The following is a 27633-nucleotide window of genomic DNA, read 5'->3' on the forward strand; positions in this document are numbered from 1 at the left end:
TGACCTCTTCAAAGAACTCTAATAGATTAGTAAGACACGATTTCCCTTTACAGAAACCGTCTTGACTATTGCTCAACAGTTTGTTTTTCTATGTGTCTGACAATTTTATTCTTAACTGTTGTTTCGACTAATTTGCCCGGTACCGACATTAGACTTCCGGGTCTGTAATTGCCGGGATCACCTCTAGAGCCCCTTTTTAAATATTGGCGTTACATTAGCTAACTTCCAGTCATTGGGTACAGAAGCCGATTTAAAGGACAGGTTACAAACCTTAGTTAATAGTTCCGCAACTTCACATTTGAGTTGTTTCAGAACTCTTGGGTGAATGCCATCTGGTCCCGGTGACTTGTTAATGTTGAGTTTATCAGTTAATTCCAACACCTCCTCTAGTGACACTTCAATCTGTGACAGTTCCTCAGATTTGTCACCTATAAAAGCCAGCTCAAGTTTGGGAATCTCCCTAACATCCTCAGCTGTGAAGACTGAAGCAAAGAATCCATTTAGTTTCTCCACAATGACTTTATCGTCTTTAAGCGCTCCTTTTGTATTTCGATCGTAAAGGGGCCCCACTGGTTGTTTAGCAGGCTTCCTGCTTCTGATATACTTAAAAAACATTTTGTTATTACCTTTGGAGTTTTTGGCTAGCTGTTCTTCAAACTCCTCTTTGGCTTTTCTTATTACACTCTCGCACTTAAGTTGGCAGTGTTTATGCTCCTTTCTATTTGCCTCACTAGGATTTGACTTCCACTTTCTAAAGGAAGTCTTTTTGTCTCTCACTGCTTCTTTTACATGGTTGTTAAGCCACGGTGGCTCTTTTTTAATTCTTTTACTGTGTTTCTTAATTTGGGGTATACATTGAAGTTGGGCCTCTATTATGGTGTCTTTTAAAAGGGCCCATGCAGCTTGCAGGGATTTCACTTTTGTCACTGTACCTTTTAACTTTTGTTTAACTAACCCCCTCATTTTCGTATAGTTCCGTCTTTTGAAATTAAATGCCACAGTGTTGGGCTGTTGAGATGTTCTTCCCACCACAGGGATGTTGAATGCTATTGTATTATGGTCACTATTTCCAAGCGGTCCTGCCATAGTTACCTCTTGGACCAGCTCCTGCACTCTACTCAGGATTAAATCTAGAGTTGCCTCTCCCTTTGCGGGTTCCCGTACCAGCTGCTCCATGAAGCAATCATTTAAAGTATTGAGAAATTTTATCTCTGCTTTTTGTCCGGAAGTGAAATGTTCCCAGTCAATATGGGGATAATTGAAATCCCCCACTATTATTGGGTTCTTAATTTTGATAACCTCTCTAATTTCCCTTAGCATTTCATCATCACTGTTACTGTCCTGGTCAGGTGGTCGATAATAGATCCCTAATGTTATATTTTTATTAGAGCATGAAATTTCTGTCCATAGAGATTCTATGGAACATGTGGATTCACTTAAGATTTTTACTTCATCTGAATCTACATTTTCTTTCACGTATAGTGCCACTTCCCCCCCTGCACGACCTGTTCTGTCCTTCCTATATATTTTGTACCCTGGAATGATTGTGTCTCATTGATTGTCGCCACTCCACCAGGTTTCTGTGATGCCTGTTACATCAATATCCTCCTTTATCACAAGACATTCTGGTTCACCCATCTTATTATTTAGACTTCTAGCATTTGTGTACAAGCACTTTAAAAACTTGTCCCTGTTTATTTGTCTGCCCTTTTCTGATGTGCCAGATTTTTTTTTATGTGACTGTTTATCATCTGATCTGGCCCTTACTTTATCCTCTTCCGTCCTCTGCTCCTGACAATAACCTGGAGATTCTCTATCATCAGACTCTCCTCTAAGAGAAGTCTCTGTCTGATCCACATGCTCCTCTGCAGCAGTCGGCTTTCCCCCATCTCCTAGTTTAAAAACTGCTCTACAACCTTTTTAATGTTTATGCCAGCAGTCTGGTTCCACTTTGGTTTAGGTGGAGCCCATCTCTCCTGTATAGGCTCCCCCCATCCCAAAAGGAGTCTCTGGAAAAATTCCACCACAATTTCAACAGCTTCCACCCCACCATCAACCTCAGCCTGGACCAGTCTACACAGGAGGTCCATTTCCTAGACACCACAGTGCAAATAAGTGATGGTCACATTACCACCACCCTATACCGAAAACCTACGGACCGCTATGCCTACCTTCATGCCTCCAGCTTCCATCCCGGGCACATCACACGATCCATTGTCTACAGCCAAGCACTGAGGTACAACCGCATCTGCTCTAACCCCTCAGACAGAGACCAACACCTACAAAATCTCCACCAAGCATTCTCAAAACTACAATACCCGCACGAGGAAATAAGGAAACAGATCAACAGAGCCAGACGTGTACCCAGAAGCCTCCTACTGCAAGACAAACCCAAGAAAGAAACCAACAGGACTCCACTGGCCATCACATACAGTCCCCAGCTAAAACCTCTCCAAAGCATCATCAGGGATCTACAACCCATCCTGGACAATGATCCCACACTTTCACAGGCCTTGGGTGGCAGGCCAGTCCTTGCCCACAGGCAGCCTGCCAACCTGAAACATATTCTCACCAGCAACTGCACACTGCACCATAGTAACTCCAGCTCAGGAACCAATCCATGCAACAAACCTCGATGCCAACTCTGCCCACATATCTACGCCAGCGACACCATCACAGGACCTAACCAGATCAGCCACACCATCACCGGTTCATTCACCTGCACCTCCACCAATGTAATATATGCCAGCAATGCCCCTCTGCTATGTATATTGGCCAAACTGGACAGTCGCTACGAAATAGGATAAATGGACACAAATCAGATATTAGAAATGGCAATATACAAAAACCTGTAGGAGAACACTTCAACCTCCCTGGCCACACTATAGCAGACCTTAAGGTGGCCATCCTGCAGCAAAACAACTTCAGGACCAGACTTCAAAGAGAAACTGCTGAGCTTCAGTTCATCTGCAAATTTGACACCATCAGCTCAGGATTAAACAAAGACTGTGAATGGCTTGCCAATTACAAAACCAGTTTCTCCTCCCTTGGTTTTCACACCTCAACTGCTAGAACAGGGCCTCATCCTCCCTGATTGAACTACCTCATTATCTCTAGCTTGCCTGCAGATATATATATATACCTGCCCCTGGAAATTTCCACTTCATGCATCTGACGAAGTGGGTATTCACCCACGAAAGCTCATGCTCCAAAACGTCTGTTAGTCTATAAGGTGCCACAGGATTCTTTGCTGCTTTTAACCATCCCAAAAGTTTCCCCAGTTCCTAATGAATGTAAACGCCTCCTCTCTACACCATTGTCTCATCCATGCATTGAGACTCTGAAGCTCTGCCTGCCTACCTGGCCCTGCGCATGGAGCTGGGAGCATTTCTGAGAATGCCACCATAGAGGTCCTGGATTTCAGTCTCTTCCCTAGCAGCCTAAATTTGGCTTCCAGGACATTTCTCCTACCCTTCCGTATGTCATTGGTACCTACATTAGTAGCTTTGGAAGAAACCACCTATCCAGTGTTTGTTTGATGTTTTGAACTCTCCTGCAAGGAGGAAAGTCTCCTTGCCTGTGTTAAAAGGTCTTTGGCAACCAGCAAAATCTCTCTAATCCAGTCTGTCTTCATGTCAGTCAGTTTCAAAACAGGCTGACAAGACTGTGTTAGGTCACATATGAAGGATTCTCCTGTTTTCACCCATCACCTCCCTCTCGTTTCTTAATGTAACAGCAGCCGTTCAAAGGTTCAGGTCAGGTCTTCAACATTCTACCCCTTTTCCCCCTCTTTGTCATAAGCTGGATTTTCAACAGAGATAATTGTGGTTTTTTGGCTTCTTTAAACATGTATGTGGCCAATTATCAAGCAGTTGTGGCCATAGGCGTCAGGTTATATGGGCTCCAGGTGCCCCAGCTCCAGGAATATTCAGGGCTGGGGACTGTGCTCCACCAGTATCTGGAACTGGATTTCTCCCCTGGCCCTGCCTGGAGCAGGCACCGGCCCCTGCCACCACCGCTACTCCCCGCCCCGGAGCATCCTCCTCCCACCCATAGCCTAGTGGGGGGAAGCAGCCACTCCCCTCTGAGCACATTTCCAAAATCGACCTCTTTCCAGGAGCCAGCCGGGTTTTGGGTGTGGCCGCCGGCTGGCTCCTGGGCTGCAGGCAGCGGGCTCCCCGGGGGTGAGGAGGCGCCCGCCCGCAGCTGCCCGGCTCCCTGAGCCGGGGTGCGCGCTGCCGGGAGGGGAAGGGGCGGCAGTGCAGCGGGGACTGAGGAGCAGCAGCCCGGCTGGTCCCAGGCAGCCCCGTGCAGAGCAAGGCGGCCGCGCGGCAGGGAAGGGGGCTCTGAAGCCCAGCTGGTGCCGGTGGAGAAGGAAGGAAAAGGGGAGGGGGGATGTTTTTTCCTCGTGGTCTCTCTCCAGCGGAGGGGGCTGAGGGAGCAGCAGGACCAGAAGGCAAAGGAGCGACTTTGGGTTATTGCCCCCCCCCCAGTGCTGCGCCCGGGGCTGTGAAACTGAGCTAAGTGCAGCTTGTGAAGGAGGGAGGGGGAAAGGTGCTTTAAGGTGCCAGTTCTCTCCTCAGTCTCACTGCTGAGTAGCTGCAGCCCCCGTGCTCGGACTGCGCTGTGCTCTAGACCAGTGTTCAGCTGCCTGCTAAATGCTTCAGCGATGCCACCTTTGCACTTAGCTATCTCCTGAACAGTGGTGACTGGGGGCAGGGGCTGGGGGGAGTGTAGCAGATGCCAAGTTGAGGTGAATAGTGTCTCGGCCTGATTCTACTGGATTTATGGTGCTTTGTGCTATGGACTGGAGCAGTGGCTGGTGGATAACCAGGAATCTGGTTAATAATTGTTCTCTAAATTCAGCTTTCTTCTTTCTCTCTCTGTGAATTATCACTGATTCAAAACAGTAGTGTGCAAGCTGACTGGATAATGGAATAGCATAATCTCTTGTTATAGCATTGTAAACCCTGCTACCTGATTAGTAATTAGATATGTCGGGTGGCACCTTTTTTTATGTGTTCACTTCCCCTGATGTTAGAACCTGGCTACACCACAGGGGAGGGGAGCTTCCTAGACCTGAGCAGCTGGGGCTTGGGTGAATTTTGTGACACCCTGCCCCCCTAGCCACCACCCTGTAGTCCCCACTCCTGCACCACGCTGGGCAAGGGGCAGCCCCATTGCCAGTGAGACTATGGTGAGGGGCAGCAGCAGGGGAGGCCACATGTGATGGCAACCCCCCTCCCCCCCCGGTACCCACCATAGGGGAGGCGAGTGGGCTTTCTGGACCTGAAAGGGGCCCTAGGAGCATGTGCAGTGATGGGGGGGGGGAGAGGAAGGGTCCCTCCCCTGGAGCTTGCTGCTGCCAGTGGGGGTGTGGGGGGAGTCCTCTCTGGCCCTAGCCCTGTGGCAGCCTGTCTGCATTCCAAGTTCCTTATCCCCAGCTCTGCCCCACCCCAGAGCCTGTGCCGCCAGCACCCCAACCCTGAGTCCCAGCCATGAGCACCCTCCTGCACTGTTAACCCCTCATCCCCAACCCCACCCTAGAGTCCTCATCTGAGGGGAAAAACATGCAACTTAAATTTGGTGGTCAGTTTAGAGTATCATAGAATATCAGGGTTGGAAGGGGCCTCAGGAGGTCATCTAGTCCAACCCCCTGCTCAAAGCAGGACCAATCCCCAACTAAATCATCCCAGCCACGGTTTTGTCAAGCCTGACCTTAAAAACCTCTAAGGAAGGAGATTCCACCCCCTCCCTAGGTAACCCATTCCAGTGCTTCACCACCCTCCTAGTGAAGAAGTTTTTCCTAATATCCAACCTAAACCTCCCCCACTGCAACTTGAGACCATTACTCCTTGTTCTGTCATCTGCTACCACTGAGAACAGTCTAGATCCATCCTCTTTGGAACCCCCTTTCAGGTAGTTGAAAGCAGCTATCAAATCCCTCCTCACTCTTCTCTTCTGCAGACTAAACAATCCTAGTTCCCTCAGCCTCTCCTCATAAGTCATGTGCTCCAGCCCCCTAATCATTTTTGTTGCCCTCCGCTGGACTCTTTCCAATTTTTCCACATCCTTCTTGTAATGTGAGGCCCAAAACTGGACACAATTCTCCAGATGAGGCCTCACCAAAGTCGAATAGAGGGGAATGATCACATCCCTCGATCTGCTGGCAATGCCCCTACTTATACAGCCCAAAATGCTGTTAGCCTTCTTGGCAACAAGGGCACTCTGTTGACTCATATCCAGCTTCTCATCCACTGTAACCCCTAGGTCCTTTTCTGCAGAACTGCTTCCTAGCCATTCGGCCCGTAGTCTGTAACAGTGTATGGGATTCTTCCATCCTAAGTGCAGGACTCTGCACTTGTCCTTGTTGAACCTCATCAGGTTTCTTTTGGCCCAATCCTCTAATTTGTCTAGGTCCCTCTGTATCCTATCCCTACCCTCCAGCGTATCTACCACTCCTCCCAGTTTAGTGTCATCTGCAAATTTGCTGAGGGTGCAGTCCACGCCATCCTCCAGATCATTAATGAAGATATTGAACAAAACTGGCCCCAGGACTGACCCTTGGGGCACTCCGCTTGAAACCGGCTGCCAACTAGACATGGAGCTGTTGATCACTGCCCGTTGAGCCTGATGATCTAGCCAGCTTTCCATCCACCTTTATAGTCCATTCATCCAATCCATACTTCTTTAACTTGCCGTCAAGAATACTGTGGGAGACCATATCAAAAGCTTTGCTAAAGTCAAGGAATGACACATCCACTGCTTTCCCCTCATCCACAGAGCCAGTTATCTCCTCATAGAACGCAATAAAGTTAGCCAGGCATGACGTGCCCTTGGTGAATCCATGCTGACTGTTCCTGATCACTTTTCTCTCCTCTAAGTGTTTCAGAATTGATTCCTTGAGGACCTGCTCCATGATTTTTCCAGGGACTGAGGTGAGGCTGACTGGCCTGTAGTTCCCCAGGTTCTCCTCCTTCCCTCTTTTAAAGATGGGCACTACTGTAGCCTTTTTCCAGTCATCCGGGACCGCCCCCGATTGCCATGAGTTTTCAAAGATAATGGCCAATGGCTCTGCAATCACATCCACCCACTCCTTTAGCACCCTCGGATGCAGCACATCCAGCCCCATGGACTTGTGCTCGTCCAGCTTTTCTAAATAGTCCCGAACCACTTTTTTCTCCACAGAGGGCTGCTCACCTCCTCCCCATGCTGTGCTGCCCAGTGCAGCAGTCTGGGAGCTGACCTTGTCTGTGAGACAGAGGCAAAAAATCATTGAGTACATTGGCTTTTTCCACATCTTCTGTCACTAGGTTGCCTCCCTCATTCAGTAAGGGGCCCACACTTTCCTTGACTTTCTTCTTGTTGCTAACATACCTGAAGAAACCCTTCTTGCTAGCTGCAACTCCAAGTGTGATTTGGCCTTCCTGATTTCACTCCTGCATGCCTGGGCAATATTTTTATACTCCTCCCTGGTCATTTTTCCAATCTTCCACTTCCTGTAAGCTTCTTTTTAGTGTTTAAGATCAGCAAGGATTTCACTGTTAAGCCAAGCTGGTCGCCTGCCATATTTACTATTCTTTCTACACATCTGATGTTTTTTTCCTGCCACCTCAATAAGGATTCTTTAAAATACAGCCAGCTCTCCTGGACTCCTTTCCCCCTCATGTTATTCTCCCAGGGCATCCTGCCCATCAGTTCCCTGAGGGAGTCAAAGTCTGCTTTTCTGAAGTCCAGGGTCCATATTCTGTAGCTCTCCTTCCTTCCTTGTGTCAGGATCCTGAACTCGACCATCTCGTGGTCATTGCCTCCCAGGTTCCCATCCACTTTTGCTTCCCCTACTAACTAGTATCGTGTTTGGCACAATACTTGATTATTTTACACCCTTTAAAGTATATAACTAGTTGTATACAAGTGTTACAAAGTGGGAATGTTCTTAATGTTCTCTCTGAACACTGTGTGGGTGCCTCAGTTTCCCCTATGCATTTCTTAACAATCTAGATGGTGGCATAAGGGGGTGTGATTGTTGTAGAGCCCTAGAGGGCCAGTGTGATGCTGTCTGCACAGAGAATGGCCGAAACCCTGTCTCCGGGCAACTGGTGGTCTGGGCCACTCTCCTGCAAGGTGCCAACTGAAGGTGTTGCAGAACAAAAAGATCATATGGCCTCCTAATGCTTGGAAAAGAGACAAAGGCCAGAGGAGGGAGTGTTAGTGCCTGTGCGGACTTCCAGGAAGCGCATGGTGTGGAAGGGGATGCTCTGGAACCACTCCTTCAAAGCCAGTCAGGACTCTCTGGGGGAGCCTCCTCTCTCTGAGCATACTGTCTCCAGGGCAAGAAGCTTACACCTTCCTGGGTCTGACCTCAGAGCATTCAGCATGCCCTTCCACACCATGCGCTTTCCACAGTGAGTCCACCCAGGTGGGATCCTGGGGCAGCCAGAGGTCCCTGCACCCCAACTCTGCAGTCAGATGTGACTCTCAGCCAGCCAGTAAAACCGAAGGTTTATTACACGGCGGGATCACAGTCTAGAACAGAGCTTGTAGGTACAGAAAACAGGACCCCTCAGTCAGGTCCATCTTGGGGGGTGGGGAGCCCAGACCCAAGTTCTGGGCCTCTCCCCATTTCTGCAGCCAGCTCCAAACTGACACTCCCTCCTCTGGTCTTTGTGTCTCTTCCAGACAGGGAGGCCACGTGATCTTTGTCCCCAACACCTTCAGTTGGCACCTTGCAGGGGAAGCTGAGGCACCCACACAATATTCAGAGAAAACATTAAGAACATTCCCACAAAATATAATACTGTATATTGAAGCAAGCAAGTGCTGCTTCTGACTTTCCACTTTTAGTTGACGCTTGTAATCTTGTGGCGCCGACACGTTGTAGATTCATTTTATCCCAGCAACAAATTCTTGATTTGTTGGACCACTAATAATCAACAATGGATTTTTCTGATAGTGATATTGTGCAATAAAGAGAAACTTAAATACTTATGGCTTCCAGTCCATGTTTAAACTATTTAATAAAATATATGTATCAGCTTACAGGGCGGGAGTGGGGGAGGCATCACCATTTTGGGCACCACCAAAAATTATACAAACCTGCTGCCTATGGTTGTGGCCACAGGTATTTTCACTTGTGGGAGATATCAGTTTTCAGCAAGATTCTTCCAGGGGATCAGAAAAAGTTAACAGCAGCTCTCAACAAAAAAGCCAAGGCTAAAGCTGCCATCAGGCATTTGCTATCTCCCATACCACCTCAACGTCTGTAGTATCAGCAGTAGCTCTCCCTAGGCATGCATGACTATGGTCATCCTCTCTTCCGATGGAAAACAAAATCTAAATAGAAGATCTGCCCTATGAAGGGGTGGGACATTTTAGTGTGAAAACTGATGCGCTATTGGAAAAGACATGCTCCATTACCAGATCTCGGGGATTACTGCCTCATTATAGAAGGAAAGCACCTATGCCTGTATTCAGGTGTCGCAGGAAATATTTTCCACCCTCTTCCTCTTTGGCTTATAATCAAAAGAGACAGCCACACTATCAGGAACACCACCACTGCTGCCAAATGTTCTCTCCACCACAGAAGAGGAAGAAATCCTACAAGCCTCAGATGGGGACAAAACTCCTTGGCCGTATCCTCTCTGCCTAATGTCAGGCTGCAGTTTGACATGAAGATTGAGAAGCCAAACTCGAATAGCTTAATGGGACGAAATCAGGGGGCCCAGATAATCTTCATCCAAGAGTATTAAAGGAACTGGCACATGAAATTGCAAGCCCATTAGCAAGAATTTGTAATGAATCTGTAAACTCAGGGGTTGTACTGTACGACTGGAGAATTGCTAACATAGTTCCTATCTTTAAGAAAGGGAAAAAATGTGATCCGGACAACTACAGGCCTGTCAATTTGACATCTGTAGTATGCAAAGTCTTGGAAAATGTTTTGAAGGAAAAAGTAGTCAAGGACATTAAGGTCAGTGGTAATTGGGACAAAATACAACATGGTTTTACAAAAGGTAGATTGTGCCAAACCAACCTGATCTCCTTCTTTGAGAAGGTAACAGATTTTTTTAGACAAAGGAAATGCAGTGGATCTAATTTACCTCAATTTCAGTAAGGCATTTGATACAGTTCCACATGGGGAATTATTAGCTACATTGGAAAAGATGGGGATCAATATGAAAATTGAAAGGTGGATAAGGAACTGGTTAAAGGGGAGACTACAACGAGTCATAATGAAAGGTGAATTGTCAGGCTGGAGGGAGGTTACAAATGGAGTTCCTCAGGGATCAGTTTTGGAACCAATCTTATTTAATCTTTTTATGACTGACCTTGGCACAAAAAGTGGGAATGTGCTAATAAAGTTTGCGGCTGACACAAAGCTGGGAGGTATTGCCAATACAGAGAAGGACCGGGATATCATACAGGAAGATCTGGATGACCTTGTAAACTAGAGTAATAGTAATAGGATGAAATTTAATAGTGAAAAGTGCAAGGTCATGCATTTAGGTATTAATAACAAGAACTATTGTTATAAGCTGAGGAGGCATCAGTTGGAAGTAACAGAGGAGGAGAAGGACCTCGGAGTATTGGTTGATCACAGGATAACTATGAGCCACTAATGTGATATGGCTGTGAAGAAAGTTAATGCGGTCTTGGAATGCATCAGGCAAGGTATTTCCAGCAGAGATAAGGAGGTGTTAGTACTGTTATACAAGGCACTGGTGAGACCTCATCTGGAATATTGTATGCAGTTCTGGTCTCCCATGTTTAAGAAGGATGAATTCAAACTGGAACAGGTTCAGAGAAGGGCTGCTAGGATGATCTGAGGAATGGAAAACCTGTCGTATGAAAGGAGACTCCAAGAGCTTGGCTTGTTTAGCCTAACAAAAGAAGGCTGAGGGGAGATATGATTGCTCTTTATAAGTATATCAGAGGAATAAATACCAGAGAGGGAGAGGAATTATTTAAGCTCAGTACCAATGTGGATACAAGAACAAATGGATATAAACTGGCTATCAGGAAGTTTAGACTTGAAATTAGATGAAGGTTTCTAACCATTAGAGCAGTGAAGTTCTGGAACAGCCTTCCAAGGGGAGCAGTGGGGGCAAAAGACATATCTGGCTTCAAGACTAAGCTTGATAAGTTTATGGAGGGGATGGTATAATGGAATAGCCTAACTTTGGCAATTAATTAATCTTTGATTATTAGTGGGTAAATATGCACAGTAGCCTGTGATGGGATGTTAGATGAGGTGGAATCTGAGTTACTACAGAGAATTCTTTCCTGGGTGCTGGCTGGTGAATCTTTCCCACGTGCTCAGGTTTTAGCTGATCGCCATATTTGCGATCGGGAAGGAATTTTCCTCCAGGGCAGATTGGCAGAAGCCCTGGGGGGTTTTCACCTTCCTCTGCAGTGTGGGGTACGGGTCACTTGCTGGAAGGTTCTCTGCACCTTGAAGTCTTTAAATCACAATTTGAGGACTTCAGTGTCTCAGACACAGGTTTGATACAGGAGTGGATGTGTGAGATTCTGTGGCCTGCATTGTGCAGGAGGTCAGACTAGATGATCATAATGGTCTCTTCTGACCTTAAAGTCTATGATTCTATGACCATCCTACTCCCATTACTGGAGATTTGTCCCATTGCTGCACTGCATGGACAACTGTCGCCTCCAACAGATGGGTAAAAGAAGATGATACAATCCAGTTCAAATCTCTTCCTTCATACAAATCCCCCTGTCATGTTATTGACTTGAACTGGGACAGTATAGAGCATGGTTGCAACCAAAGTCCTTTAGTGGCACCAAATATTATATAAAGGGGGTCAAATAAGGTGTCTAAGACAAGGTTATGGTTTCCTGGTTATGATTATGCTATCTATATATGTGTATCATTTTAGTAGTTAAAGTTATAAATATTATCTCTATACAGTCTGTATTTCAAACTTCTGCTATGCTTCTGGGTGATATCCCAGACCACTTGGTGTCAGCTCTGCCTAGCCTGCTTGATGGCCCATTAAGGACTGTCAGCTATACAACTGACCCATTGAGAGATGGCAGCTACGCCTTGTAACTCAGCAAAGTATGCAGGGACTTGCCCATGTGACTGCAGGCTCCATTTTGCTGTAATTTTCCACAGTAAGGACAAAGAGGTGTTCTTACACCTGGAAAAGTCTATAAAAGGCTGATGCCTCATCTCCATCTGGTCTTCAATCCTGCTTCTTACCTCTGGAAGGACTTTGCTACAAACAGAAACTCTACACAAAGGACTGATGACCCATCCCAGCAGGGGATGTACTGCAGAGACTTGACTTCAACCTGCAGTTTATTCTGTCATTGCTACGAGCCTGAACCAAGAACTTTGCCATTACTATATAGATCATAGAATATTAGGGGACCTCAGGAGGTCATTTAGTCCAACCCCCTGCTCAAAGCAGGGCCAATCCCCAGATTTTTACCCCAGTTCCCCCCTCAAGGATTGAGCTCACAACCCTGGGTTTAGCAGGCCAATGCTCAAACCATTGAGCTATCCCTCCCTCCAGTTGTAGCTAATTGATTCCATTTAACCAATTCTAGCTCTCATCTCTATCTTTTTCCCTTTATGAATAAACCTTTAGATTTTAGATTCTAAAGGATTGGCAACAGTGTGATTTGTGGGTAAGATCTGATGTGTATATTGACCTGGGTCTGGGGCTTGGTCCTTTGGGATCGAGAGAACCTTTTTCTTTTACTGAGGTGTTGGTTTTCATAACCATTTGTCCCCATGATGAGTAGCACTGGTGGTGATACTGGGAGACTGGAGTGTCTAAGGAAATTGCTTGTGTGACTTGTGGTTAGCCAATGGGGTGAGACCAAAGTCCTTTTTGTCTGGCTGGTTTGGTTTGCCTTAGAGGTGGAAAAACCCCAGCCTAGGGCTGTAACTGCCCTGTGTTAAGCAATTGGTCCTGAATTGGCACTCTCAGTTGGGTCCCACCAGAACCAGCATCGTTACATCTCCCTCCCCACCCTTTTCAGGGATCCTTCCCAGGAGAGGTTATTGAGGACATAATACAAGCTCCGTTGCAAGCAGGAGCTATAGAAGAAGTATGATTAAGGTCCAGAAACACAGGGTTGTACTCCCGATACTTTCTAATCCCAAAAAAGAATGGAGAGCTCAGAACAATTCTTGATCTTACAGCTTTAAACGGACACATTAGAAAGAGTCAGTTCCGGATGCTAATCCTGGTTGTGATTATTCCTTCCCTGTCTACTCTGGTTTGGTTCACTGCTGTCGATCTCAAAGATGCATATTTCTGTAAGACCTTCCCATTGCAAACACCTACCTTTTACCCTTGGTCCAGAGCACCACGCCCAGAGTTCATGCCCTGCGTCTGGCTCTGGCAGCAGTATATCTGAGCTGAGAAGGGATTTTCATCTTCCCTTACTTAGACTGTTGGCCCCTGAGGGTTCCGTCTGAGGAAGAATTAGAGAGAGCCATTCTGTTTGGTTCCCCACGTGCTGTGTTCACCAGATCGATTGCAGCTGGCAAAATCAATGCAGCAACTCACCTCAAATGATGCTTTCTGAGCTTGGCCAGACCCAGACTTGGCTCTCTTGAATTGCACTTGTTGATACAAAAGTTCTGCTTTCCGGCACTGGAAAGATGACTTTGGTTTTCCTGTGTTCCTTGTCAGGGGTTTCCAAGTGTCATTTAAGTTTGTTAGGTGTCATGGTGTCGGTAGATAGCACTGTGGGGTGTAGCAGGCATTTCTGGCCTTTCTCCATTCTTGGCCAAAACACTGGTGAAGCCATTATCAAAGAAAGCTTATCAAGTTTGTGGGCACGTTCCTTTGACTCATCTTTCGTTCCTAACTGCATCACTAGACTCTCCGCTGGAGGCTGAAGCAGATGCTTTGTGTAAAAATGAGCTCACTGGGTCTCTTACCGTAATAGTTCACTGTTAAGTGAGTAAGCTCAGGACATTGGAAGGCCCTGTGTGGTGATACTACGGCAGCATGGAGACAGTGACTCTTTTCGTGTGCGCCAACAGGGATGCAAGAAGATATGGACCCTGCATTAAGGAGCTAACAAGCCACTGCAGAGTCCCATCTGAGGAGAGGCCAGCACAGGCTCCTCCCAGCTCAAGCAGAGAGGATGCCCACAGCTAAGGATCTTCTGCACTCAGGTCGCTCAGCTGGATGCTTGCACAGCTGGAATGGTGCAAATGGCCAAACTGGCATCTGCAGAGCCAATATGTGTGGAACTGCGCCACAAACGCTGCACCAGAAGGCTGCTGTTTCGATCTACAAAATGGTGGCCTCTGCCCAGTGCGGCCTTACCTGTACAGTGTGTGCAAGATCACACTGGACAGAGGATGCTATTTTGTAGATCAAACTTGCTGCCACCTGGCATGGCATCTCTCAGGCCCGTTGGACCTGCTGCCCCATATGCTTATGGCACAACCCCATTTGGGGCCACAATCCACAGTTTGGGAGCCTATGTCCTACAACATAAGAATGTCCACACTGGGTCAGACCAGTGGTCCATCTATCCCAGTATTCTGTCTTCCAACAATGGCCAGTGCCAGGCACTTCACAGGGCATGAACAGAACAGAGCAATTATCTAGTGATCCACCCCTTGTTGCCCATTCCCAGCTTCTAACTGTCAGAGGTTTAGGGACACCCAAAGCATGGGATTGCATCCCTGCCCATCTTGGCTAATAGCCATTGGTGGGCCTATCCTCAATGAATTTATCTAGTTCTTTTTTGAACCCAGTTATATTTTGGTCCTTCACAACATTCTCTAGGAATGAGTTCTACGGGTTGACCATGCGTTATGTGAAGAATTCTTCCTTTTGTTTGTTTTAAACCTGCTGCCTGTTAATTTCATTCGTGACCCCTAGTTCTTGTGTTACGAGGAGTAAATAAGGAAGTGTTATTTACTTTCTCCACACCAGTCATGACTTTAGAGACCTCGGTCATATTCCCCCTTAGTCGTCTCTTCTCCAAATTAAATTATTACAAGCAAACAAGTAAAAGATGCGCTTCTAAGAATAAAATCTAATTTAACAAACTTGAGTCTTTTGCCCCAAATCAGGTTTTCACCTCGATTCAGTTTATAGAGACTTTGAACATCCACTTTTTACAGATGCACTGCTTGGGCTTCTTCTGTCTGCCCAGTAGTGGATGCCAAAATGACTTTGTCATTGCTTATATCTTTCAAAGACTCAGGAGGGTTTTCTGGAGCTGCAGTTTCCATTCCCCATGAGAGTGTTAAGTGTCCATCCCCCATTCTGGTTTGTCTGATGGCTTTGTCTACCTTGCATGTAAATGTACCTTCATTGTCTGTGCCTGGCAATCAGGCTGGTCAGACAAGGAGCTGCGTGTCCCTTTGTCTTGGGCGGGCTGGGGTTCCTGGCCTGCTTGCTAGATGCATTTTAAGAACTGAATTCTAGCATGTATTTCTAATGTTTTATACACACCCCAGATATACACGCAGGATGGTTTTCGGGATCAGAGTGTCACAAGTTTGTGTATGCCTTACATCACGCCTTTCAGATACTGATGGAAAACAATGTGTGAGGTGTAGTGAGCATGCCAGGCCTGACAAGCTGCTGCCACGGTAGTGAACTGCCAGTGGGACTCTGTGGCAACTCTCAGCCACCCTCACGCGCACACCGTTTTCTGAAACGAAAAGGTATCTTCCAACCCCATCCCCCCCAGACTTGGATGTCAATCAGGGCCTCATTCACCAGCGCTTCACACCTTAGATGGCAGGAGAGTGTTAGCTTTTTATTTGGGCAAGACTAAATCCTGTCGGGTGTCTTCCAGGCAGACAGAATTAGAGGGGCCTCCATTTCTCCTCAGAGATTCTCCAAGCGCATTTCTGGTTGTATCCTCTCGACAGCGCGCAGTGTGGGCAATGCCTGAAGTGGATTCCAGCGCACCGTGGGACGCGGCTCGAAAAGAAGAGGTTACTTACAGCGCCCAGGCCTGACGTTCTGGAAGATTTGTCCCTACGGGTGCTCTGCCACCCGCCTTCCTTCCCATCTGTTTCATCTCGTCTCGGCGGGATGTTGTGGTTAAGAAGGAACTGAGGGGGTGGTTCATCTGACACTGCCCCGTCCCCCAGGCTGGTGTCCATGCACACCGGCCGTGCAGTGCCTGGAGGGTCAGACATCTCAAAGAGCTCGTTTCCACAGTCCTGGCTCTGGCAGAGTGGGGCAGGGCAGCAGAGAGGCACTGGCTAGCCTAACCCGAGCCAGGGGGCAGGAGAGCGAGGGCCTTGGCTGACGAGAGCAGGCACAGACACACCAAGCAGCATTTGTAGGCAACTTGCATGTTTTTAACTTTCACAAAGTTTCCAGTTTCTGGTTTGGGGGACGGGGGAGGGAAAACTTTGACCAAAATGAAAGTTTTTCATAGAAGGTTTTTGCTTTGGTCAAACAGCCCTTTTTTGTCCCCACCTGCACAAGGCAGCTGTGTCCCCCGGCCTCGCTGACTCCCTTCCCCTTCCAGCTGGGCTTTCAGCTGCAGCTTGCTGTGCACGCCCAGTCCTCGCTCCTGCCTGGTCCCCTCACAGAGCTAGCTCCGGGTCGGGTGGTGCACGAGCAGAAAGGGGGTCAGCTCTTCACCTCGGAGGAGCATGGAGAGCTTGTGAGAGGACACAGCTCTCAGCAAACCCCTTTCCACGCCTGCCTCCATGGAAAAGGGTCCCTGTTCAAATGGCCAGTTTGCACATTCACTAGGCGGCTGCCTGCTGCTGCGTCTCCAGGGGCTGTAGAAACTGAGCGAGAGAGAGGCCTGTAAGTCACATCACGTGCCCTCGCTTTGCTGTGCATCTCTGCACGCTTGAAGTCAGAGAGGACTAGGGGCTTCCTTTATCTGCCCAGCTCTACTGCTGCAGAAGTAACACCAGCCTTCTCTCCCCCCCAAGTGCTACCCATGCAGGGGCTTCCGGCCAGGCCAGCTGTTCCTCCGGGAGGCCCCCTCCTGCTGTGTGCTGAGCCCTGTGGAGCCAAGTGGTTCTGCTGCCAGCTCCATTTCATTCCCAGTGGGCCCCAGGGTCCCCCAGCTGTGGCACTGGAATGGGGCAGCAGAAACGTGCCCAAAAGTGCCAAGTGGGATTGGGGTCCTTTTGTATGACCTGCCCAAAGAGCTCACCAGCGCGAGAGACAGCGACTGCAGGTTGGGGCCAGGGTGTGCCCTGCCAGCAGGTGAGCCAGTCACTGCTGGCCCTGTGCTCGCGGCAGGCTCATGGTCGCAGGAGATGTCAAATGGCGGCCTGATGCCATGGTGTTTGGGAAGAATTTAACCCCAGTACCTTGGCCTGGTTCCTACTTGATCATTAAACTGTCACCCTGAAATTCCCTCGCCACTTCTTGTTCACTTCCTGTCCTAAATTGCTGTGGGGGGCGTTGGCATGTGCTGCTTAGGAGCTGCTGTGTTCCTCCCCAGAGGTGGCTGGTGAACCTTCCGGGCTGCGGCATGTTGTGTAAGGGTGGCCTGTGTACTCAGGGCTGCGCTCTCCCCCAAGGCCTGGCGGGGTGGAAGACGGATCAAGCCCCCAGCAGCTGCAGAGCGTGGAGAGGGGCTTGTCGCGCCAGTTCTCTGCCATCCTAGGCGGGCTGCCTTGAGCTGACTTGATGGCCCAGCCTGGTGCTCCAGTTAAGCTCCAAGCTAGGCGTGCCCTGACTGGGGCCTGCAGCTCTGGCTTCAGCGGGAGCTGGGGCTGCAGATCAGGCCCCTCCTGTTTCGGAGCCTGGCTCCAGCACCCAGGTGTGGCGGCCTGGCTGTACTTTGAGTGCCTCGTGGGAGTGGGGAATTGCTGCCCCTGCCAGGGCCATCTGGAGTCGGGTGCCAGCCTGACCAGCAGGCTGCCAGACCTGGCTGCAGATTGTCCTGTCCCTGGGGGTACCCAGGGGACTGCTCACACCTTGTCCGAGCCCCAGCTCGCGCAGTGCCCCTGCAGCTTGGAGAGGCTGGCATCAGGTAGAGCTTGCAGCAGGGAGCTGAGTTGCTCTGCCTCTGTGCTTGGCAGGCTCCTCCGCCTAGCAGGAGGCTGAGAGTCCCGGGTGTGCTGGTGTGGAGATAGCTCTGACGGGGGGGCATAGGGGCCTGTGGGGCACTGGGGGAGGGGAGGGGAGAGGGCAGTACCACCAGCCCCTTCCTGAACTTCCTTTTCAAACTCCCTCCTCCCCAGAGCCCCGCGTGCAGGACAAGCGGCACCAGCAGCACCTGACTCTGCTGCGAGCAGCGACCCGCAGCATCCAGCTGCCACCGCCTCTCCCTCCCTGTGCCAGGCGTCTGTCCCAGCCTCCGCCGCCCGCCAGCCTGCGCCCCTGCTCCCTGCCAGCCTCCCTCAGCATGTCAGGTTTGTCTGCTCCACCCCCGGCCTCTCTGCGCTCAGCCCAGCTCTCCAGGCCAGGGCCTAGGCCTTAGGCGAGAGGCTCACCCAAGCTAACCTGGCAGCAGTGCTGGGCGAGGAAGGCCTGGACACAGAGCTCACGCAGCGGGTGTTGCATCCTGCTGTGTGGGACGCTGTGGAAATATGGGCTGGTCCCTGGGCTCTGCTGCACCCCCCCCCCCCCCAGTGCATGCCAGTGTCTCTGTGCCCAGATCTTTTCGCCAGCCCAGCCCTGTCTCCAGGCAGGTCGCTTGGTTACTATGCCTCTGTCCTAGTGACTGGCCGCTCCCCAGCGAGGCCTGCGTGGGACGGCAGCAGGCGGCTCCCATTGTGTTCCAGTCCTGGGCTGTTACTGTCCCCAGGCCCTGTGGTGCAGGCTTCTCCTGGCTCCCTCAGGCCCTCCCAGAACCAGCTCGGCGAGGCCGCGCAGGACTCAAGGCGATGGCCTGTGTGGCGGGAGAGGCCGGGCCCTGACTGAAATAGCCTCCTTGTAACCCCACTCCAGTGGCCTGAGGCACGCGGCACGTTCTGAGCCCATGCTACACCCCAGAGAGGAGAGCAGCCTGCGCCCCTCCCCACGTCCTGCAGGCCAGAGCAGGGGGCAGGACAGGCAGACGCTGCTCTGGGGCTGAGGCATGGGGGGGGAAGCAGGGATGCTCTGGCGCTGCAGGAAGGGACGTGCCCAAGCAGGCACCAGACCTGGCTTTGCCCCCACAGGGCATGGAGGGAGCTGGGACCCTGGACCTCCTGCATCTGAGCCCAGCTGTGCCCTAGCTACCTGTTCTTCCCTCGGGCACTCTGCCCTGCCCGGCCTCCCGGGGCCATGGGAGGGGCAGTGTGGCTGCCCCAGGGTGTGGTTGTACTCTGCTGTGGGGGTGATATGCTGCTGCCTGGTCTAGGCCAGCCTTCCCCGCGTTCCTGTGTTAGCCGCACCGGTGGGAGGAATAAAGATTTTTCCAAAGATGGCATCTCTAGACTCTCCTTTCACAGGTCCCCATGCAGCTCCACAGCAGGGCCGCTCCCGGGGTGCTCTAAGTATGCGGGCATCTGGGCGGCCCTCTGCGGCTACTCTTCTCTGAGCACACTGGCCCGAGGCTGCCACTCAGAGTCATGGCCTCTGCCCCTCGTTAGAGACAGTGCTGTCTCGGCCGAGCCACGGCCCTGCTGCCACTCACCCTCGGCCTGGAGGTGGGCTTGGGGCCTTTGGCTCCTGGGGGAAGCTGCTGACCCCATTTTTGGGGGATGGTGGGGTGAGGTGAATGATAAGGTAACGAGTCACCCCTGCCTGCCCAGGGGCCCTCCAGCCAGCAACAGCCAAAGAGTGAAGTCTCCCAGCACGGCCCCATGCTGCCAGTAGGGAAACTGAGGCACTCAGCCAGGGGTGACTCCCAGGTGGGTGTAGACGGGGTAGAGGCAGGGATCGAGCCCAGCTCCCCAGCAGTGCTTTCTAGCCACTAGCCTTTGCAGCGCTCTGGCCCTGGCAGGGAGGGGCAGGGCCCCGGGCAGCACACCTGGCTTGGAACCAGGGTGTCCTGTGGCCCGTCCCAGGGAAGGGACCGTGCGCTCTGTGCGCACAGCCGAAGCCAAGAGCCCAGCTGGCGAACCAGGGCTTGGAACTGCTCCATGGCTGGGCATGGGCACTGGACTGTCCCAGTGACTAGATCCTGGAGTGCAGTTTGTTGGATGTGCCCTGGGGCTGCTCGGGCCTGGATTCTGCAGGCTTTCTGCCTCCCTTTGAACTCCCAAGACCTGGTCACCCGTCACACACTGTCACAACAGAGCTCAGCATAGCCAGCTTTCCCTGTGCACGTACCACTGCTGCCCTGTGCCCACACGGCGGCCCATTGGTACCATGGAGGTACAGCCAGCGAAGCCCACAAGCACTGCTCCCGCAGTGTGCCCTTCCTGATGCCCAGGGCTGACAATGTTCAGCTCTGTTACCTAGGGACCTCGCCCACGGGCGCTAAGGCCGGGGCTCTGGTAGTCAGCAGCCATGGACTTCAGGCAGCAGAGCGTGGCTGTGAAGAGCCGAAGCCCCCCTATGGCATGGTGCTGGGGCAGGTAACACTCTGAGCTGGGAAGGTGGAAATCAGCCTGGTTGCTACCCCCTGAAGCCTCTAAGCCAGCCCCTCCGTGCCCCTTGTGGTGACATGCCTGCTCTCTGGGATCCCCCCACCAGCCCCCATTGAGGTGGGTCTCCTGCTGGGAGCCAGGCCCCTCAGCCCCATTCTCTGGGCTGGGCAACGGGCCCATTAGCTCACCCGGGCTCAGTCCCCGGCCAGGGCTGTCCGAAATCCTTCCCTGTGCTGAACCAGAGACTTGCCCGCCGGAGCCTGTCTGGCAGCCGCAGGCAGAGACCAGGAGAGGCCGGGGCCCCTGCAGTGCCCAGGAATCGATGGGGTAGGCTGCACAGACTACAGCTCTGTTGATGGGCTAGGGATCTGCACGAGGGGAGATGGTGGGTGGCCTGGGAGAGGTCGGGCGCCCGCCCATAGCAGAGAGGAGTGTGTGGGGCACTGTTTCCAAAGGGAAGTGTTTTGGAATTGATATTTTCCTCTGTAACTCTGCACCCCCCCCCCTTCCAGCCAGCCCCCACGCTGGCTGTCCTGCTGCGGGGCTGGGCCAGTGAGGAAGGTGCTGACCTCTGACTGGCAGTCACGGGAGCTGCTGGGTGGCTCTGCTGGCCCCATGCTCCCTTGGGAGAGGCTGAGGGTTCACCCACCCCCAGGGCTCTGGGTTCCAGCTCTGCCCAGTGAATGGAGTCCTCCTTGGGCTGAGTACAGCTCCTGCTGGGTCCCTGGATTTCCCATCAGACCCTATGGGCTCCACTCTGCACTTGCTGTCTGTGCTGTGTGCACGGGGGAGGCTCGGCTGGGTGGGGACCCCAGGCTTGGAGCTGCCCTGGAAGCCACGGGATGGGGGGGGTGGCCCCCTCATGCTGCAGGTGGCCAGAGCCCCAGGGGATGGGCAGGGTGGGCTTGGCTGCTGTCACCCCTTCTCCAAGCTGGCTGGGCTGGATCTCACCCCCCTCACACACACACACATGCTCCCCTGCCCTCTCCAATTTTCTTCTGTCTTTCCACTTAGAACCTTCCCAAGAGGCTGAGCACCAGGAAAGTCCTAGAACCACCCAGGTACCATGTGTCCTGCGCTGGGGGAGGGCACTGGAAGGCCATGCCCCAGAGCAGGGGGGCTCTGGGCAGCTCCCTGACCACAACACCCCACAGCTTCCTGGAGTCCCAGTCCCACCAAGCACTGGCCAGCAGGGTGTTCCCAACTCTGGCGCCCTGGTGTCTCACACCGCCCCTCGGGGCACATGGGAGCCCATCACACTACATGAGGCTATTTGCCAGGCTGGGCAGGGCTGGTGCCCCAGCCTCTGTCTGCCAGGAATGGGGATGGGATGGGGCACTGGATGATTCCCTGTTCTGTTCATTCCCTCTGGGGCACCTGGCACTGGCCACTGTCGGCAGACAGGACCCTGGGCTGGATGGACCCTTGCTCTGCCGCAGTCTGGCCGATCTTATGTTCTGTCCTGCCCTGAGGGATGAGCAAGCAGGGGTTTTTGGGAATGCTGTGCTGGGGATCCAGCCGGGCCCACTGCGGGTACTTCCTATGGTGTGAGAGCAAGCCCTGGAGCCCCGGGGGCTGCACGGACCCCCCAGGCCCCAGCACCTCTCCTGCCTTGGACCCTGCAGCGCTCTGTGGGCAGGCCCATGGTGTGCCCCTCCCCCTGCTGGCTTTGTACCCCAGGGGATGCAGCGACTCCTGTAACACACCCTGGGCGTTGCCCTCTGCCCCCTCCTGCCATTGTGGGTGCAGGAGCCAGGCTAGGGTGTGCGGCTGGAGGAGGGGACCCAGCCCCACTGACTGCCAGGGGGTTGCCACTGAATTCAGACCCTGGCAGCCTGGGGAGCCTTCCCTGGCTAACATGCCCCTGCTGGCCACCTGCTCCAGCAGTCACTGCCCTGCGGCTTCAGCCCAAGGGGCTGGAGCTTGGGACTCAGTGCAGCCAGGAGCAGTGAGCGCTGCTGCCCCTGTGCTGCCGGGCAGGGCCTGGCCAGTGGCTGGTGCCAGCCTCAGGAGTTGGGAACCTGCCTGCAGGGGTCCAGTGCATCCGCTCCCGGCCGTTGCTTTCTGTGGGGCCCAAGGGGAGCAGGTGCAGACTCAGGGGCTGCCTGGGGGACATGGCCCCTTCCCAGCCTGCTGAGCATGCCCCCTGGGGAGGGACTGAGCGGCCCGGGCACACCCAGACCCCTCTCCCCAACACCCAGCAGGAGCTCACAGCTGGCTGGCCCTGCTCCAAGGGGATGCAGCCAAGCGCTGTGCTGCCCAGAGGGAGAGGACGCAGCTCCAGCGGGTGGGTTCGGATCAGGCCCCTTGGACCCTCCTTGGCAAGATGCCCCAACCACTGTCCATTTTGAGGCCCCCGGGGAGCCCTGCAAGCCAGCTCCTGTCAAGGCGTGCGCCTTTGCTTTTGTCCTGCGGCCAGGCCCAGCTCCAGGGGTCGTAGTGGGGCTGGAGTGAGCCTGGACTGAGCCCCTCTGTTCCCAGCGCTGGGAGGGCAGAGTAGAGCAGCAGCTTTGCTGGCACCTCTGCTCCAGCCAGGCCAGGAGTGAAGGGCACAGGCCCTGGCGCTCCTGTGGTAAGTACTGCCTCTGGTTCTCTGCAGCCTGGGGCCGCTGCGCCCCAGCAGGATCCCTGTCCGCAAGAAGGCAGCAGCATGCAGCCCGAGTTTGCTGAGACTTGGAAGCGAGAGCACCTCAGCCCTCAAGGTCTGGAAATACACCCACGCCGGATCCCTGACCCAAAGGTCTCTGCCAGGTAGGGCGCTGTGGGCACTCAGGCTGGTTAGGGCAAGGGGCAGGTTCATCCATGTGTCCTGCCACAGGTGGGGCCCCCAGACTAGCTGCCAGGTGTCAGACCCCAGCAGCCTCTGCTGGGCCGTGCTGTCTGTGGTGCCGCTGGGGTTAGAAGCCAGCTGGCTGCAATCTTCAGTGCAGGCTGTCAGCTGGGCCCCCCTTCCAGCACTGTACCGGGGGGGTGAGGGGGGTGGGGCGGCATTGCATGGTAATTGCTTGATGCCAGTCACAGCCCTGGGCACCAAAGCAGGAGCAGCTCAAGCAGCACCTGGGCAGGCTTCCTCCTCCTGAGCCAGCGCCACCCCTCGGGGGCATTCAGCCTGCCTGGGAGCACAGCGCCTGTGCCCAATCCCTCTGAGGCTACAGACCAGCCGGCGGCTGGCACCTTCCCCACTCCCTGGCTGGCACTGGGGGTGGGGCGGCAGCTGCTGACACTCTGGCTCTGTTCCTCTGCAGCATTCCCAGAGGACACTGCATCACTCAGCATGGGGATGCAGACAACAGAGCCGCTCTTCATCTGCGATGGCCCCGAGGGGCTGCTCAGCGAGGTACCGGGCCCCACGGACGTTGGGAGGGGGCTGGGGAACCCACCCCAAGCAGGGCCCATGTCTCCCATGATGCTCCCCTGCTCCCGGGGCAGGCAGCCCTGGCACCAGAGCTGCAGCTGGGCCCTGTCCTCACCGGCTTGGGGGGAGCACTGGCGAGTGGCCATGCTCTGCGGTGCACTGGCTTCTCAGGCTGGCACTGCTCTGGGCGAGCATGTGGCCTGCCACAGAGCCCCCCTCCCAGCTCCCTGAGCCTCCTCTTCTATGTTGCAGCATCTGCCAAGCCGGGCCCCAGACTCGCCCCCGCTCAGCTCCTACCACAAGATCCTGTCCTTCTGCACAGAAGCCTGAGTACAGCCACCAGCTCCAGCTGTCACCAGTCTGCACTCGCCTGCGTCTCTAGCTGGGTGCCACACCTGCCCCGCACGCTGCCCTGCTGCAGGGGAAGTCGGGCTGAGCCGAGCAGCATGCCCACCCTGCCCAGGGCTTCCTCCAGCCTCCCTTGCAAACCAAAGTGTGTTATGGAGGGAGAGGCTCCTGATCGCCCTGCAGGGTCCCCTTGCTCAGTTCCCACAGAGCCATTGCTGGAGCAGCCAGGGCTCTGCAGAACACACGGCCTGAGCAGAGGGGGACACTGCTGGGCTCCCCAGCTAGTCCCAGAGCTCTGTGCGAATCCCCGCTAACCTCCAGCCATGGCCATGTGGAGGGCACTCGGTGCAGCCAGCTGGCTGATTTGGGTCACAAGCTTGGGGGTGCCAACAGCAGCCACGGTGCCAGGGGCTGGAGATGGGGGTGATGCCCGGGGAGCAGCTGCAGACACCATCACTCTATGTCTCCCTGGGCAGTGGAGAGGGTTGGGCAGGGCTAGGCACAGGGGCGAGTGCAGCAGCCTGACCCAATGTGGGGTGCAGGAGAATCGACCCGGAGCAAAGAGCTTTCTAGCAGGGCACCAGCTGGTGCCAGGGAGGCCCAGCCCTTCTCCCCTTCCACTAAGCCAGAGCTCCCATGGTGTGTCTCAGAACCCGGCCTGTGGGCAGCCCCCTGCTGCCACAGTGAGCCTGGGGGGCCGTGTCTCCCCACAGTAGCTTGGCCCCTGCCCCACACCCAGCAGGGCTGTGGAGGCAACTTGAGGGAGCGTCCATGGGCATCTCCTTGGGCAGAGTACAGTGCCAGCAGCACCTCAGTGGGCTTCAGGGTCCCAGGCCAGGTATCTCCAGCTGGGGCTCTCCCCGCGGACACTGCTTGTAACCTGGGCAGGCTCTTGCAAAGGCTGCTTCATGAGCACAACCAAGTCAGGCCGTGGAGCTGCAGGTCAGCTCCCATCCCCATGTGCCTGGGCCCCAGGCTAGCAGCTTTGGCCAGCCCCTCCGGGTGGGCAGGGTCAGGGCTAGAGCAGCCCTGCAGCCAGCCCCCAAGGCAGAGCCATTCTCCTGCTGCTGCAGTCGGGCGCTGCCTCCCACTCAGCCCAGCCGCTCCAGAGTTGTTCAGGGGTTTGAAGCTATTTTTATGAGATAGGGTTTGTCTTGTACCTTGTTTCTATTAAAGTCTGTTTGGAAGAAATGTCCCCTGAGCTCTGTAGTCTGGGGCAGGCCTCTCAGCTGTGCCAGGATCCCGCCGCACCCAGAGCAGCAGCGAGAGGGCTGCTGGTCCAGGAAGGCAGGAGTAGAGCCCACTGTGTTCACCTGCAGGAGCTGGCAGACTGCTCAGGGGGAGGCCTAAAGACAAGGCTGGACTGATGGAGGAAGGGCAAGCGAGCCAAGGGCCAGCTTTGCCCCCTTGGAGGAGAAGGGGTTAATGCAGTCTGCATGCTGTGCCCATAATAAAACCGTCAGCACCACCTGGCTGGCAGGAGCCACCGCTTCCCTCAGAGCCTCTCCTGGGACGGGAGCCCCCCCTGCGAGCAGAGCAGATGATCACTGGGGTCCCTTCTGGCCTGGGCATCTACCTGGCCCTATCTGTACCCAGGGCTGCTCTGACGCAAGTGACCGGGAGACCTTCCTCAAACACCTGCCTCTTCCCTGGGGCCGCCAAGCCCAGATTTCTCTGCCCGAGAACATGGGGAGCTGGGCGTGGGGCCAATGGCTTCCCTGTCCCCCCTCTCCCCCTTGTGATCGCAGCAGGAGTCTAACCTGGGCCCCAGCTGGAGGGCTCCTCCTCTCCTATCAGCCCGAGCAGCATGCTCTGCGCCCCACAGGCAGGGCTCTGCTGGCACCGCAGTGACACCAAGGCGCCCACACATGGGAGGTTCCAGCCCTTTATTTGTGTCCAGCGGGTTTGTTTGCACAAAGCTACGGCGGGGTGCGATGTGGAGCCAGGCTGCGGGGCCTGACGCGGCTGTCAGCTCTGCTTCTGGCCATGGCAGGCCGTGCTCAGGGCTTGGGCTCTGTTGGGGCAAACAAGAACAAACAGCTCAGGGCACAAGGGCGAGTCGGGAGGGGAGCCGGCACTACTGCCACGGAGACCAGTCCCCGCCCCCTTACGCAGCTCATCTGCTGCATCGGAACGGCCCTCGGGCAGGCCCTGCAGCTCACAGGCCAGACGTGCTGCCAGGGAAACCAGCTCCAGCCAGACCCACTGGGGCCAATGCCCAGGCTCACTGGCCAGCTAGGGGAAGGGGCATCATAAACCTGCACTCCCGGGGACCACAATGCTCACGGGGAGACTTCACCAGCCACACGGCTCTAATGACCAAGTGCCCAGCGGTGTCTGTGCTAGTGGGGGCTGAGACCCCATGCCAGCTCTGATAACCCAGCCAGTGCCCAGCAGTGTCTGTGCCACCAGGGGCAGAGACCCCACCCCACCCCACCCCCGAGCAGCCAGCCAGTGCCCAGCAGTGTCTTTGCCAACAGGGGCTGAGACCCCACCCCAGATCCAAGTGCCCAGCCAGTGCCCAGCGGTGTCTGTGCCAATGGGCTGAGAGACCCCAGCTCCGAGCACCCAGCCAGTGCCCAGTGGTGTCTGTGCCACCAGGGGTGGAGACCCCACCCCACCCCCGAGCACCCAGCCAGTGCCCAGCGCTGCGGCCTTACCTGCGGGGCGGCCCCTCACTCCTGCTTCTTGGGGTTGTTGACAGCCACGTAGTGGTAGAGAACCACGAGCAGGAAGAGCGACACGCCCAGCATGTTGGCGAAGATGGCGAGCTGCACGTCGGTGACCATCCTGCGGGCAGCGGGCCGGGTCAGCGGGCTGGGGGAGGGACCGGCCGGGGGGTCCCGGGGGCGGGGCAAGGGGGTCCCGGGCCCTGGGGGAGGGGGGTCCCAGGTGGGGGAGGGGCCCTGGGGTCGGGGGGGTCCCGGGGGCGGGGCAAGGGGGTCCCGGGGTGGGGGGAGGGGTCCCAGGTGGGGGAGGGGCCCTGGGGGAGGGGGGGTCCCAGGTGGGGGAGGGGCCCTGGGGGAGGGGGGGTCCCGGGGGCGGGGCAAGGGGGTCCCAGGTGGGGGAGGGGCCCTGGGGTCGGGGGGGTCCCGCGCCCCCCCCCACTCACGCGCAGGCTGCGGCTCTGAGGCTCCTCGGACACGTCCCGCCAGCGGCTGCTGATTCCGGTCGCGGCGCGGTGCATTGTGGGGCGGGGACGCTCTGTCCGCCGGAGGCTCCCGGGGCGCAGCGCCCCCTGGCGCGGGGGCGGGGCGGGGCAGCGGCTGGTGCCGGGGGGGGCCGTTTGCCCCGCGGGCCCCGCCCCGAGGCCAGGCCGATGGGCGCGCACCAGGCTTCGCGCCGCGGGCTCCCCGCGAGCAGGGCCGGTCCCTGAGCCCGCCCGCAGCCTCCAGCGCGAGTCCCGGCCGGGAAGGGGGGGCCCCTGCCCCGTAGCCCTGCGGGCGGGACTCGGCCCTGGGCCTGGGGCGGCGGC

The 27633-nt window shown here is 54.6% G+C and overlaps 2 protein-coding genes across 9 annotated transcripts in view; one reads left to right on the top strand and one right to left on the bottom strand.

Moving 5' to 3' along the window:
• AGBL5 (AGBL carboxypeptidase 5) overlaps positions 1-25349 on the top strand; it is a 93755-nt gene extending 68406 nt beyond the window's left edge. For 4 of the 8 annotated variants that reach the window (XM_050948732.1, XM_050948731.1, XM_050948733.1 and 1 more), the window contains 6 exons: positions 18179-18349; positions 20328-20443; positions 21470-21516; positions 23055-23195; positions 23701-23792; positions 24063-25349. In XM_050948732.1, the coding sequence (XP_050804689.1) occupies positions 18179-18349; positions 20328-20443; positions 21470-21516; positions 23055-23195; positions 23701-23792; positions 24063-24472 (977 nt within the window). In that variant the 3' untranslated portion in view covers positions 24473-25349. Of the gene's footprint in view, positions 1-15883; positions 17343-18178; positions 18350-20327; positions 20444-21469; positions 21517-23054; positions 23207-23700; positions 23793-24062 lie in introns of those variants that run through there. The other 4 variants (XR_007773776.1, XM_050948740.1, XM_050948736.1 and 1 more) reach the window with 3 other exon arrangements.
• Positions 25350-26029: 680 nt separating this feature from the next.
• On the bottom strand, positions 26030-27372 carry OST4 (oligosaccharyltransferase complex subunit 4, non-catalytic). Its single transcript, XM_050948970.1, has 3 exons — positions 27271-27372; positions 26819-26948; positions 26030-26172 (listed from the first exon to the last, which is right to left on the bottom strand). The coding sequence occupies exon 2, from the start codon at positions 26945-26947 to the stop codon at positions 26834-26836; it is 114 nt and encodes a 37-aa protein (XP_050804927.1). The 5' UTR covers position 26948; positions 27271-27372; the 3' UTR covers positions 26030-26172; positions 26819-26833.
• Between the last annotated feature and the right edge of the window lie 261 nt (positions 27373-27633).

Source organism: Gopherus flavomarginatus, chromosome 4 (genome assembly GCF_025201925.1).
Source record: "Gopherus flavomarginatus isolate rGopFla2 chromosome 4, rGopFla2.mat.asm, whole genome shotgun sequence".
Lineage (NCBI taxonomy): Eukaryota > Metazoa > Chordata > Testudines > Testudinidae > Gopherus > Gopherus flavomarginatus.